This window comes from Arvicola amphibius, chromosome 6 (assembly GCF_903992535.2).
Source record: "Arvicola amphibius chromosome 6, mArvAmp1.2, whole genome shotgun sequence".
NCBI classification, from domain to species: domain Eukaryota; kingdom Metazoa; phylum Chordata; class Mammalia; order Rodentia; family Cricetidae; genus Arvicola; species Arvicola amphibius.
In genome coordinates this window covers 50695140-50709407 of record NC_052052.2, presented here as the reverse complement: position 1 = coordinate 50709407, position 14268 = coordinate 50695140, and the positions used below count along the sequence as shown (strand labels likewise).

The 14268-nt window shown below is 38.4% G+C and overlaps 1 protein-coding gene across 1 annotated transcript in view; it reads right to left on the bottom strand.

The window, feature by feature from the left end:
* Positions 1-14268, bottom strand: part of C6H1orf87 (chromosome 6 C1orf87 homolog) — a 70429-nt gene that overhangs the window by 21329 nt on the left and 34832 nt on the right. The window contains 3 exon segments of the mRNA XM_038333501.1: positions 1783-1880; positions 8922-9087; positions 12380-12501. Coding sequence (XP_038189429.1) covers positions 1783-1880; positions 8922-9087; positions 12380-12501 — 386 coding nt within the window.

The window sequence follows — 14268 nt, the reverse complement described above, 5'->3', positions numbered from 1 at the left end:
TTTGTTTTCTGCATAGCTGTACTCCCACTGTCTAGTATATTGCTGGTTCTTGGCAAATGTTTGTTAAATAAATGAATCATCAAGCTCAGCGAACATACACTATGTTATCTAACCACCCTGTAGGTTAGATGTAATGACCATTGAATGTGAGGAAAGCAGCTATGTTTCTTGCTGTTGGGTGATCATTGTAGAGACATAAATTAAGAAACCACACAACTAAATCAGGGTTCTAAAGAGAACTTGACTAGGGGATAGCATGACTAGGTGCTATTAGAGCATTTGATACTGTGTACCCGATTTCGCTGAGATGGTGGGGAAAGGCTCTCTTCAGTTTGACCGTGAGCTATTTTGAGATAACTTCTCTCCAAATTTGATTCAAACGCAGAAACATTTATCATCGTAATATCTACTGCTTTAGACATTTGGTATACAAACCTGAATAAAGAATCTACTTGCCTTATGGTACCGTAATTTACTATTTATCACAATATGGCAATGAATATAGCATGCTAAACCACTGTTATTTCACTTATTGGAAGTTAAGGGATTTTTATGCTCGGTATAGAATATATATTTATAGGAAACATTTTAAAAAAGAAGTTGGCAGGTTTGTAGAGCAAACAAAAGCAAAGCAGATAAAGGGGGTAAAAATGGAGGATTAGAATTCTGCATAAAGTAATTAGTGTAGCCCTAAGATTATGTGTGCCCTAAGATGTTTTCTCTATTTTCTTTTCCAGTGTTATGAGCAGTTTCCTAATTGCATTTATAAGCTGGTACCTATAAAAAGCCTTGAAGACAACTCTTTAAAATCTTCAGGGGATGTCTGTGGGGATATATGTCCTGTGCCTACTACGAACCTGGTAAGGTACGCTATATCGCTATATCCTCCTTGCTCTTCCTAACCTCCAGCTCTATCTCATTCCAACCATTTGAAGGTTCTAGCCTGTTATTTTTTTCTCTTTCCTCTGCAGCAAGCCAATATCATTGCTTTCCTGCCTTCATCACAGTTCGATGACAATGCTTGGTCCTCAACCTCTAAAACACTATTTCATCTGTCTGGTCCTACTATTTAGCTGTTTCAGAAGGAATGGTAAACATAGACCATAAAGGTTCCTAAGGGCTGAAAGGAGAGGTCTCCTCATTTGTGTTTCTATGACTACTGAGAACTCTTTGTCTTAAATATCTAAAAAATTACACCTCTTTCTTTAGTGTATATGTGCATTCACATGTGTGAAGGTCCGATGGGACATTGAGAGCAGGTTCTCTCATTCTGCAATGTGGGATTCTGTCATCAAGCTTGGCAGTAAAGGCCTTTACCAACTGAGCCATCTTGCCAGCCTCCTTTGGTCTTACTAAAATGTTCTTTAGCCTAGCTGGCAAGTGATTCAAATTGGTTGGTTGTCGCATGAAACTCGTTCTCTAAAGGCAGATGTCTGTGCTTGGCAATAGAATGCAGTAGGGTTAAGGAGTTTCCATTGTTCCACAGTTAGCACAGCACAAATGCCAAAGTAGCTACCATCAGACAGTGTCTTTTTCTAATGGGTCTGAGATGACAAAAAGTTTTAGTTCTGACTATCGCCTTCTTGGTGTGTCTTTCTAAGGTAGAGAGAAGGATGCTTTCCTGGCTTTTTCTTGGAAAGTTACTATTTCTCCTAGGGTGCTCCAACTTCATCTAAATTTAGTGAACTTCCAAGACCTCAGTCACCAGAATCATCATATTGAGAGTTAGGACTTTACCATATTTTCATTTTGGTGGGGCAAAACCTTCAAAAGTCAACTTACTTTATTTCACCTTGGTAACCCAAATCTTGGTGGTGAAGCAATGTTTCCAGCAGGGTCAAGGTTAGATACAATCCATGCTTGCCACATATAGCTCTGACCTAGAAATAAGAAAGGATTTGAAGCTTTAGTAAAATGAAATGAGTGTTTGGATTTCTTCCCACTATTATAGCCCATATGATTCTGCAAGGAGCTATTTATTGCTCAAGAGTATATTCTGTCATTGAGGTCAGCATGTGCTTTTTCAACTCCGTCCTTATGGGTACCACACTTATATTCAGTTGGCAGATAGGTGTAGTATATTTTTCAGAAGCCACTAGGCATTCTGTTACTGATCTTATATTTTTGTCAACTCCTGTGTGGTTAAGGCCTAGGAAGGACTCTTCTCTTCCTCATACTGATAAATTTTGTATCATTTACTTTTGTCTGTAAAAGCAATTGTGTTGTAGTCATGGTTAACGACATTTTCTCGGTTTCTTGTCCTGTTGTGAGACATTGCCCTGACCAAAGCAATTTAAGGAGTGATGAGTTTCAACTGATTCAGTTCCAGGTTCAGTCCATCATGGTGGCAGCAAGGCAACAGGAACACACAGCAGCTGGCCAGATTGCGTAGTCAGAGCAAAGAGCAAGAAACGCATGCATGCTAGGGCTTAGCTTTCTTCTCCATTTTCTACGGCCTAGAATTGCTAGCCTTGAGAAGGGTCTTCCTTTAAGTTAAGGAGAATCTTCCTTCATCAATTAACATAACCGAGATAATCCTCACAGACCTGGCAAAAAGCAGATCTCCCAAACTGTAGATTCTATCAAACTCACAATTAACACTAACCATTGCAATCTTGCCCTTCTTAGGTTAGCTAATTACCAGAGTGTAGAAAACCCAGCTGAATGTGAGCGATCCAATTAGACAAAGGCCTTCATAAGTACCTGCAGGGTTCCACTACCATTTGAATTTTCATCCTGAACCAGGAAACCAGGGACAAACTTCAAATTCCAGCATTCAAGGGAGTTGTACAAGGCAGCTAATCTTGAGCTTGCTTACTTTTCTTTGCTCATTCATTATGCAAGAAACATAGTAAAGGCTCTTGCCCATCTTCCCCCTTTGTCCTATACCACAATGGTACCTCCCTGGGAAGCCCTACAAGGTATGGTATCTTCTTTTCAGTAGCAATTGTCTACTGATCTGTTACTATCAGCATAGCCAAATAGTAATGGAGTTTGCATCTTAAAACAGTGAGAAGGGCTTAGTTCTGTAACATTTTCTTTGCTTAGGCAAGGTCTTGGCTTCACCCTCAGCACATAGTAGGCAAGCAGAGGCAAAATGCTTATCTTTATTTTTCTGAGGTTTTCAAACTTGCTTTCTACATTCTAGGTGTAGAGGAATTAAAGTCAGAGGGACTTTAAGAAGTAACTATATAACAGATTATTTTGAAATATTTAAACAAAACAACAAACAGACAGAGTTTACCCAAAGCATAAGGAGTTGAGGAGAATGCTGGAGAGGACAAGGAGATATACATAACAAATGAAAAACAAAACAAAACAAAACAAAATGAAACTCTAGTGCTATGTAGAATGGTAAGTATCTTGGTGTTGCCCATTCTGCTGTAGTTTCATGCCTCTTCCTGACAGGGCAGCAATTCTATCGCCCTTCTGTGCTTCCTTGTGAGGTAGTGTCTTTTCCAAGGTGAGATGGTCCTTTATTCATTTATTTTATTACCACTATTGCTTAGCAGTCTTGGAAAATAAAGGATTCAAGTCAAAGATGAATGCAAATGGAATGGGTTTGGGGAGAAGTTAGCAAAAAAGCAGAGATACAGAAATCGATCGCACATTTTGCCATTTTTACATGATTATAGCATACTGATGTGTTTTTGAACACCTATATTGAAAGTCTATTCTCAAAATAGATCACTCTGTCAATGTTCAGTTTTGCTGTAGGCTAAAATGAATAGCAGATTAGAAAGAGTACATCATTGTACCTAGACACAGGCTGATTGATGGCTGCTAAAAACTGACTGACAGTCATGAGGAGCAATGAAAACATCTACCAGAAAAGTTAATTAAGACAGTGTTACACAGGATTACCAGTAAAGCATAACTTTAAAACATAAATATTAAAACTGATGACTCTTTGTAAGAAATGCTTAATAATTTTATCTCAATAAGGAAATGGTTTCAATCAGAAGTAAATACTTTTAGCTGGGTAGTGGTAGCAAACTCCTTTAATCTCTGTTCTCGGGAGGCAGAGGCAGGCAGATCTCTGTGAGTTCAAGGACAGCCTGATCTACAAGAGCCAGTTCCAGAATGGCTAAAGCAGTTAACACTGAGAAACCCTGTCTTGAAAAACAACAACAACAACAAGAAGAAGTAAAGAAGTAAAGACATTTATTTCATGTAAGTAAATAAACTACATTGTTTAGCAAGTGACAGACTAAGGGACTATTTATGCTAATAATGTCTCAAGAGCTTGGATACTTGTTACATGCTCCTGTTTTCCTATGTTTTGTGTTTTACATTATTACTTGGCTCAACCATCATTATCAGTTACAAGGAACTTCTATGGGTTTCCAGTTAGTTCCTACAAACTCTCCTGCAACTCTCTTGCTGTCTTTAATGCTCCCATATCTCCTTTGATGCTAATCTTTTCCACTGGCTTTTCTTGCCTACCGACTCCATAAGGAGTACCTTCTTCTGTCTGCTTACAGCCTCACTCTCCCATATGTTCTGGAGTGGTCTACAGTGCTCCTATGCTGTCCCATCCATCTTGAAGAGTCTCAAATCATTATATAATTTCAGTCTTACAACAAGTTCAAAATTCGGTCCATCAGCCCATACTCTACTCCTTCACATCACTCCCGTTTAGTTTCTTATTTTAGTTAATAGTTTTATCATCAAACAAGTTGATGAATTGGATTTAGTTTCAGCTCACATTCAATGACACACCCAAACCTGCTTTATCTTTCCTACTGTCTCCATCCTGCCTGTTAGTGCCTTACTTAAAGCATCAGGATTGCTTTCTGCTTTACTGGAGCAGCTTCCTACAAGGCTCTCTTTCCTTTCAGTTTCACTTGTTTGAAAAATTCTCCAAATGTTCCTGAAAGTTCAAATGTCATCATGTCACTTAAACATTCAAAATGCTTTGGTGGTTACAAGGATTTTATAGGATAAAATATAAACTCCTCGGAAAGACCCTTCATACACAGGGTCTTTTTATTCATACTTTTTATTCCATAGTTGACTGGAAGCTATTTCTTTAACTGGCCATGGTCTCCTTTAGTCCATATTCTGGAGATGATTAACACTGTTCATTTGATCCAGATTGTCATTTTATCTTCTCTTTCTTTGTTCTTGGTCAAACCTGTATCTTGACAAGAGTCTCTCTGGACCACTTTTAGATAAGCTACACAGGTGTCTAGTTCTGTGTTCAAGTTAAGGGCTCCCCCTAACTTTCTTTGTCACAGAATTTTAATGGCATTTGCCTTTTCTTAACTTTCTGGTGAACAAAAAAAATCAAATTATTGTTATTAGTGCCTAGCACACACAGTAATTAATGCATCCAAAACTGAAAGTCAATTAAATAATATTGATCAGAAATATGACTATTGCATTGAAGGCAGAAAACAATCCAGAAGTAGTTGAAATATTTGGACTGTTTTAAGACAGAAATATAGAAACAATGAAATATGAAAAGAATGACGGAGAAACTGTAGAAGGTGGCTAGGGAATCTGACATGTTAGCACACATTCAAAGGGGACTTTTAGAAGTTCTTCAAACGTGTTAAACTGAGACTACATGCTCAAGTTTGGACAGTCCTGGTGAATGTATTCCTTGTTCAGGAAATGAACAGGTATAGCGCAATGTCTGCTCTATGTGCCACGTGCTATGGTAAGGTTTGCGAGTCAGGCAAGGGGCTCAAGATTGAAACACACACACATACACACACACACACACACACACACACACACACACACACACATACACACAGGGGGGGGGGTAACGCAAGAATTCTCCTCTTTATTATGTTCCAGGGCAGCTTATATAGGGTCTCCTTGACTAGTGGCCATGTGCTAACTCTCAGCTGCAAGCCCACCAGAAACCACCCACTCCCATCAGGAACTCCTGAGGGTCACATGCTCAGAGCAGCTGCAAAACAAGTTGTTTGCTCAGAGCAGCTGCAAGCATAGGAAAACAAGCTGTTTACTCTGGCAGGCGGGAGGGGGGGATCACAGGAAATTCAGGGTTGGGGGGGGTCCAGAGTCCCCAGTGGGTGGGTGTGACAGCTAATCTCAATTGTCACCGAGATCTAGAATAACCTGAGGGATGGGGCTCAGGGGCTAACTGCTAAATTAGGTGGGAAGACCTCCTCATTGTGGGTAGCACAATTCCCTGAGTGGGATCCTTGACTATCTAAAGAGGAAAGTGAGCTGCAAAAACAAACTTGAGTGGGGGAGGCAGAGCATATTAGATATAAGGTTAGAATAGAGACTCAACCTAAAGTGACTTAGCAACATTGGAAATTAGGAACAAAATAGAGAAATAAAATAAAAACCAAAGTTCTCACTATGGAAGCTTATTTTTTCCTTATATAACTAAATTCTGATTCCTCTGCTGTATTTTTAAAGTATATTCAGCTGAAAGCTCTTAATGCTTTAACTTACCTGCCACGATGGTCTGTACCCTCTAACTGTGAGCCAAAATAAGCCCTTCCTTCTTTGATTCTGCTAGGTATTTTCTACAGCAACAAGAAGAGGAGCTCAGACAGTGGAACAGTTAATAAAGGAATACAAGTGGATTCACATTGCCTTTGCAATCTTGTCAAATCATCATTATACTGAAGATGTGCAAGAGAGCAAGATGAAGGATAAAGATGACTGATACCAAATTTGTTTATAGGGTTTTTTTTTTGGTCACTGGTCAAAATTCAATTGAAGTGGGTGACAAGATCTGTAGATTATTTTTGACAATGTTTAGACAATGTTTGACAATTTCTTGGGAGCTACAAGCGGTCTGCAAACACTTTGAACTGAGATGACTTTGGGTCCTTTATTCCCACTTTATCCTTATTTTGTTTGTTCTTCTGGTAAGGAGTAGTGTATAGCTGTCATGGACTACTTAAGAAAGTTCTTTCTTCTGCACTTTAAGAAAGTTAAGACTTACAGTTCCAAGACTTCAATGCTTCTAGTACAAGCATGGTCTTTACATTCTGCTTTTAACCTAGGGTCCAGGAGAAAGGAAGTTGTGGTGTGGCTGTACCCCATTGCTTCTTGTATCAAATATCCCTTGGGCCTTAATTTGCTTCACATTCTGAGGAAACCGAATTCTATTTAACATGCCTCCCAGAACTGTATTAGTCTTTGAGTGAGTTCCAGATGTCTTAAGAGATGCCAGATGGCTCATGAAAGACAGACCAGCTTTAAGGAAAATACATCCCATTTCCTTGGATTTGAACCACAAAGTTAAGCTTTCAGGGCCAGCTGTAGACAAGAACATTTAAAGACAGTTGATAGCCAAAGTTTAATGTTGTATCATCTGACCACAGGCCAAAAACCTCAGAAAACTGATGTGTGTGTGTGTGTGTGTGTGTGTGTGTGTGTATGTGTGTGTGTATTATAGAATTTATTTAGGGCCTTGTGTATGAGGTTGTATACAAATACTTTCACATATTTAATCTCTACAATAGTCAAAGGTGATGTTATTTGGAACCTACATTTTCCAGATGTAAATCTGAGACCAAAATAGATTAAGTGAATGTGTTTTAATTTTCAAGTTATTTTTGTTATAGTCTATGCATAAGTCTGAGAACAAAAGGCTTCACCGGTGGCATTACGTGGTTTCCAATCTAATAAAGAACTGTTGCTTCTTAGTTTATTCTTAGTCTTCTCATGAATACAAAACAGGCAACTCGTGAAGTTCAGACTGCCCTGCATTATTCTCTTTCTACTGAAACATGTTTGTATGTACAGTATGCATATACACAGGTACATGCACACACAGACATTAGCATAACCCTTGCTTTGCATGCCAACTGCATAAATGCAGTCTCAGAGAATGGTAGCTTTTGTTTGGGAATGAGAACCCACCTCTACTGTGTTGTATCTTTGCTTTCTTAGTAAATATCAGAAACTACTTCGACTTCCTCAGTTTTAACCCCTGCATGGTCAGAAGGAAGGATATGTGACAATGTGTTTGATAGAACCTTTCTCCCTGTAATTTCCAACCTTTCCTAATGTTCCAATTTCTAGCTTTTGAATATTGTTGTCAGTAAGATCTACTGGATATCAACTATTTATTAAATTCTCTTTGCTCACCAGTTTCCAACCTTTTCTTGACTTTGCCCCCTGTTACTTGTGACCCAGGAATTAGTTCAATTGTCTTTTTTAAAATTCAGAATTTATTTCACTTATGAAGTGATAACACCAGTAACAACATGTTTCACGATAGTCAATATATTTCATGATATTGTGTAAGGAGTTAACTTGGTTGATGTTACATGAGATCATGTCAGTTAAGCACTTAGCACAGTGATTAGCACCTAGTAAGAAATAAGCAGTGTGAAGCCGAGGTATTATTATCAGTGCAGTTATGGCAATAGCAACAATCATCATTCCACCTCTATCCAACATAGCTTTGAGTGATCAGTTTATTTGGCTACGGAAGATTCATGAATTAATACAGTTCTGGGTCCTCTTCCATGAAACACATCTGCACTGGTAATTACTGTCTCAAATCAGCATGCTGAGCTCTGTGCACCATAAATTACATCAACCCTAAAATATGATGCTCCCAAGGCATGAGATGCCACATGCTGGCCCCCGTAGAAGCTGCGAGAGGATGTGAGAAATGAGTTTGGCCTTGAAAAGTACTTGTTTCCATTGTGAAGTATTATTTGGATATTATCATCTTTTCTATTATTAACATTAAATATACACAATTTAAGTAATTGCTGGACCAATTCTGCACATTTTAAAAATCTCTTCTCTATTTTGTTTTTCTCTTCTCAAGCACACACACAACAAAACAGTGGTGTGATGTAATTCAAGGGAGAATACAAATCATAGCTGTACCTTATTGTTAATATAAACTCAATATTATTTAGTACTTCTGTTGGCTCTTGACAAATCTAAAATCTAATTTTGGTTACCTTGGGCAGGGGAAGACAGCCAGAGAATGACTGATCTTCTTTGCGAAAGTTCAGGTTGAGGTTGTCTATGTTGACTCTGCCTTGGCATGTTCTTAGTGCCATCTTCAAAATCTCCAGCAAGCTCTTGTTCACTTCAGACAGTAAGCCAGAACCTTGAGGGGGTGTGCTGCTTAGAGAGGCAAATCAAAGACTGTTAAAAATGTTGGTTTGCTAAAAGTCTCTGTTTTTTCATGTTGTGTTTCTTGGTTCAGCTTTTCCTGGGATCCACATAAATGTTAGTAGCATGGACATGGGCTGTATGTGCAGTTTTCATAGATTAACACATTTTTTTTCACAGAAATGAGCTCTACAATTTCTTATCAGGGGGAAACAAACCAACTGGGCTACTACATAGACCTAGGCACCTAATCTTCTTTTCCAGCTCTCTTTTCTCATTTGAGAGGAAAATGGCAACAAATAGTAAATGATATTCTTAACCCACTTAATCATTCTGCTTTTAAATTCAGTTAATTACTAATAGCTGTCCAAACTACTGATTGCCACAAGCAAAGCCAAACAGATGCTACCTTATTGTAATGGGTGATTTACACAGGAAACCCTCTATAGGGAAGATGTATTGCAAGCATTCTAACCTTCCTCTTTGTGTTGGGAAGACCTAGTGTTTTGGGAATAACATTTACTTATAGTCTTACATGCAAATCTATAATTATTAAGACAGTCACATCTGGCTATTGCGTCTTTAAATAACAGATGAATGGTACCAGTAGCCAGGCACTAAATGGATGGTCAGTAACCTCCCAGGACCATAATTTCATTGTCTATAGTACATGAAGGCTGGTTGTTGCTTACTTATATTTTATATGACTCATGGCTCCTAGTAACATAGCTGTTTCCTGAGCCACCCTTAGCTGGAGTATCCATGTACTAATATAATTTTCTGTACATTATGATCACATAAGAAAAAGAATAGGCCTGTTCTATTTGGGGATTTACTATTTTCAGCAGAGTGTACTTTGCAATGAAACTTTGCAAAATTTATGAATCACACTTAAGGGGTGAACTATAGGAGGGTAGTATTGTAGCAAAGAGTGGGATCTACCTGTGGATAGAGACATACCATATCTTCTCCCTTTAGAGTTAATCCAGTTGGGCAGGTCAATCACTTTAGAGGGACCACCTCTAAGAAAGTCAAGGTCACAATAAGCCATACTAAAGAGGTGGAAAAAATCCCCTTAATGAGACAATGTGCTTTGTCACTCTCTGTGTAGTCAGTTACTGAGACAAAGCCATATTCACTTCCGTAACTCTTTCCACAATTCTGACTTTCTTCTTTCTATTTCTATCCTAAGTATGATTTTCATAACCCTTTGGGGTTCCATTTTCTCCAAAGCTCTTCCCCGCTATGTGGCTGCCTGCCTGTCATATGTCAGACCTCTTTGCTGGCTCAGCTCAGGTGTCATAGTGTCATGGCTCCTCTCCTCCTCCTCTTCATCTCTGTTGTCTGGTGGGGCAGCTGCCAAGGTTTACATCTTGTCTGCCTTGGGTTTTATTTCTAAAAAATTGTCTTTGAGTTTTATTTTGAGTTCCTTCCTAAATTATTTTATTAATGAGACTAAGAACCCAAAGGGTAAACTGTAATTTTCCTGGTACATGTGACAACTCCAGTGGGACTTGCCAAAATTTCTAGAACAGAATCAACTTTACTGCCTGGTCCAGGGACATTCATCCCCAGTGCTACAGCTTCTAATTATGAAGTAGCCTCATTTCCATCTGAAAGGAGAAATAATAAAAACTAATATGTATCAGGCACTGTTCTAAAGGACTTTGTGCTTATCCATTTATTTTATGTTATTTTATTTTACTTTTAGTTGTTTTATAACAGAATTTCACTTCATACCTCTGCCTGTCTTCAACTTACTGTGTAGAAAAGTCTGATGTGGAATTCAGAGTTATCCTTCTGCCTCTGTTACTTTCTTTTAAAATTTACCTTCTGTGGTAGAGTGGAACACAAAACTTTTAATTATGACAGTTTTGCAACATATCTCATTATACTTTGTTCTCAGCTATCCTGTTACTCATGTCCCATGATTCTCTGCATACCTCTGACTGGTTCCCTTGATTCACCAAGAGTGTCCACCACCCAAAATCTGCCTTCAGGCACATGAATTCCATTGTTCTTTTTTCCCTACCCCTTTAGCTCTCCTCCTCTTTCATGGTATCCTTTTAGTTTTTTGCCTATATTCACACAAGAATAAATATGTACATGCACACGCTCATGCACACACACATGCACACACACAAGCACACATACAAACACTTTTAAATTTAAGGTAAATGATATTCAGAAAAGGGAAAACATGATATTTACTGATCTTGGATGGCTTTATTACTATTTATTACTATTTATTTCATTGATTAAAAATCAATGAAAGGAAGTTCATTTGAGTCTCTGTTTCCCACTGGACACTGAAAGCCCAGCAGAGGTGGCAAATTCTATGGTCACATAGTTATTCTGTAGTAAAGAAGTTAAACCCAGGTTTTTGGCAAAGAAGCTCATGTTCCTGACAACTGAACCCCCTCACCATTCTTGGGAAACACAAACATTTCACACTCCATTCTGCTTCATGTCTAATATATCTCTCACATACACTTTGATTAAAAAATGTTCTGACATTTCTTTTGCTTGCATCTAAAGAGAAACATTACTTATTTTTATATTTCAAATCCTTTGCCAAAACAGATAATCTAGGACTTCGCTAATAAAACCTACTTTTAGCCTTATACTTTATAGGTGAGTTCTACACCCTACATGAGTCTTTCTTATTTTGTAATGAGATTTTTCTTTTTCAAACAGAAACAAAAAGGCAGATATTTTGATATTAAGAAGTAAATGAAGTTAAAGTCAAATTACTTTCTATGCTGAGAGGGAGAGAAATTAGAGTCAGGAGATATGGGGAGGGATGGGGAAAGGAGGAGAGGAAGGAGGAGAGAGGGAGAGAGAGAGAGAGAGAGAGAGAGAGAGAGAGAGAGAGAGAGAGAGAGGGAGGGAGGGAGGGAGGGAGGGAGGGAGGGAGGGAGGGAGAGAGAGAGAGCGTTTGTGAACTGGGTAAGTTACTCAAGTAAATATGCCTCTCCTATCCTTAAAGCTCTATCTAGAAGTCTAGGGCAATGGACTAAATGTTAGGTTCACAAATTCAAACTCTGGAGCCTTTGGTCATGAGGTCGGAGTCCTCAGGAAAGGGATTATTGCCGTTATAGGAGAGGTTACAGGATTTCTTTCTACTTTTTCCTACTGTGTAAGGACAAGAAAGGAAATGACATCTGAAAACCAAAACCTAAGCATCTTTCATCTTAAACTTTGAACTTTCAAAACTAACTGGCAACAGCACTTCAATCTACTATAGCAGTATGGCCTGAGATATGGAGAGACAATATGCCTACACAAAGGAAGAACATACCTTTGTCTGTGGTGCCTTTGATTTGGAGTTTTCCTTGGGCTAGGGTGTATAGCAGTTCCATTTTTCTGCAAATGGTCCGAACTTGCCCCTTTTAAAAACCAGAGTAGTTCTCCATAATTCACCTGAAAATCAAATATTAGATAGAACATATTTACTTAAAGGGAAAGAGAGCCAAGGTACTTGGAAAATGTTTACCACTGATATATTTTTAAAATCCTATGTAAAACATTCAGGCCCATAATTATTAGTGGCTTAGATTAGATAGTCTTATCTGGACAACAAAACAGTGCCTTCTCATTGTTACTTGGTGGTTGGGTATAACCCAACTTCTAAAACCCTGGGCAGCAACCTTCTAACACACTAGAAGTTTTTGGATGTGCAATAACTGTATATTCACTCAAAACCTAACTTGCAAGGCATTTCTGGCCACTCTCATGCATGTTTACTTCACTGCAGCCTTGGTCAGAGCACACAACATATGTACACACACACTGCACTTGCATCATGTCATGCAACCTTGGGCTTGTACTCTAGACTGCTGTGCGTTTGGAACTACAGGGTTCTGACTGTATGTAGAGTTTGCTGTTCATACAGAAATAGTGGGCTTAATTACAGACAACAGAGCCTCGATATTTTTACACAATCATTCCTCAGAATATATCCAATTAGCGTATTTTAGGATTATATTTTGTCAGAATGTTTGGTGTTCAAAGCTGATGCTTGAGTTCCTAACTTGAGTTTCGTGAAAATGGATTCGATGAAGTTTGGCTTGGGATTAGGATAGGATTTTCAACTTCAGAAATAGCTTGAAACAGGCCTCTGCAACTTTGAAGCACATGATGAGGTGTTCTTAGCACTGGTGACTATAAATATCAAAATATTGTTCAATTTCAATCAAATAACATCTAAAAAATGTTGAAGATGCTTTACATCCTGCAGTAACAAATATTCCTTTGAGACTGAATTCTTTGGTTGTGTATATGAATGTTGTGGTGTTCACATATACACACATGCATATATATATATATATATATATATATATATATATATATGGGCACGTGTGTCTACTTGTGGAAGGCTGAGGGTGATGTTGGGTGTCTCCCTTCATTATTCTTTGCCTTATGTATTGAGGCAGATTCTCTCACTTGAACCCAGAGCTTGATGATTTGGTTAGACTAGCTAAGTGGTTTGCTCCAGGAATCCTGTCCTCCTCTCCTATGGGCTAGAATGAGAGGTGGGATGCCACTCCTCTCTAGCATGAATGTGCGTGCTAGATTTCTGAACTCTCATTCTTCAGGTCTTCCTTTCTTGTGTGGCAAGTGCTTTGCCTCCTGAGCCATCTCTTCAGCTCTAGAATTAGTTCTTTATAAATAATATATAAATTTTATATAAATAACATATAAAAAATAATAGCATTTACAAATAAGGAAGCTTGACAAAGCCTAAGAAATGGTATTGTTTTATATTTACCTAAAAGTTATAACTAATACATGAAAATATACATGTGTTATACACCTTAAATGAAGTTATGCCACTTGGTCTGACAGTGTTTTCAAAAGAGCCGAAGACGATCAAAAGCAAAAATCACAGAATCAAGCATGCAAAGCCTCAGTTTGGGTTTGTTGGTCTGGATAGTTCATGTGACTCCCTGAACAGTATAGTCTATTGCTGTTGCCTTTAGTTGCTTTTCACAGGCTGAAAATAAGTCCCTATGCCCGAAGACTGCACACTGCAAACATAGGACTTGGGAAATACATGCTGGGTCTGAGTGAAAATCTTCCTCCCTGCAGTCTAGCTTTTACAGTATAAGAAAGCTCCAAGCAAGTCATCAAGGGAGGGAAGCAATCAATATTCCTATGCAGCTAAAATGTATATGTATCATACCTGCA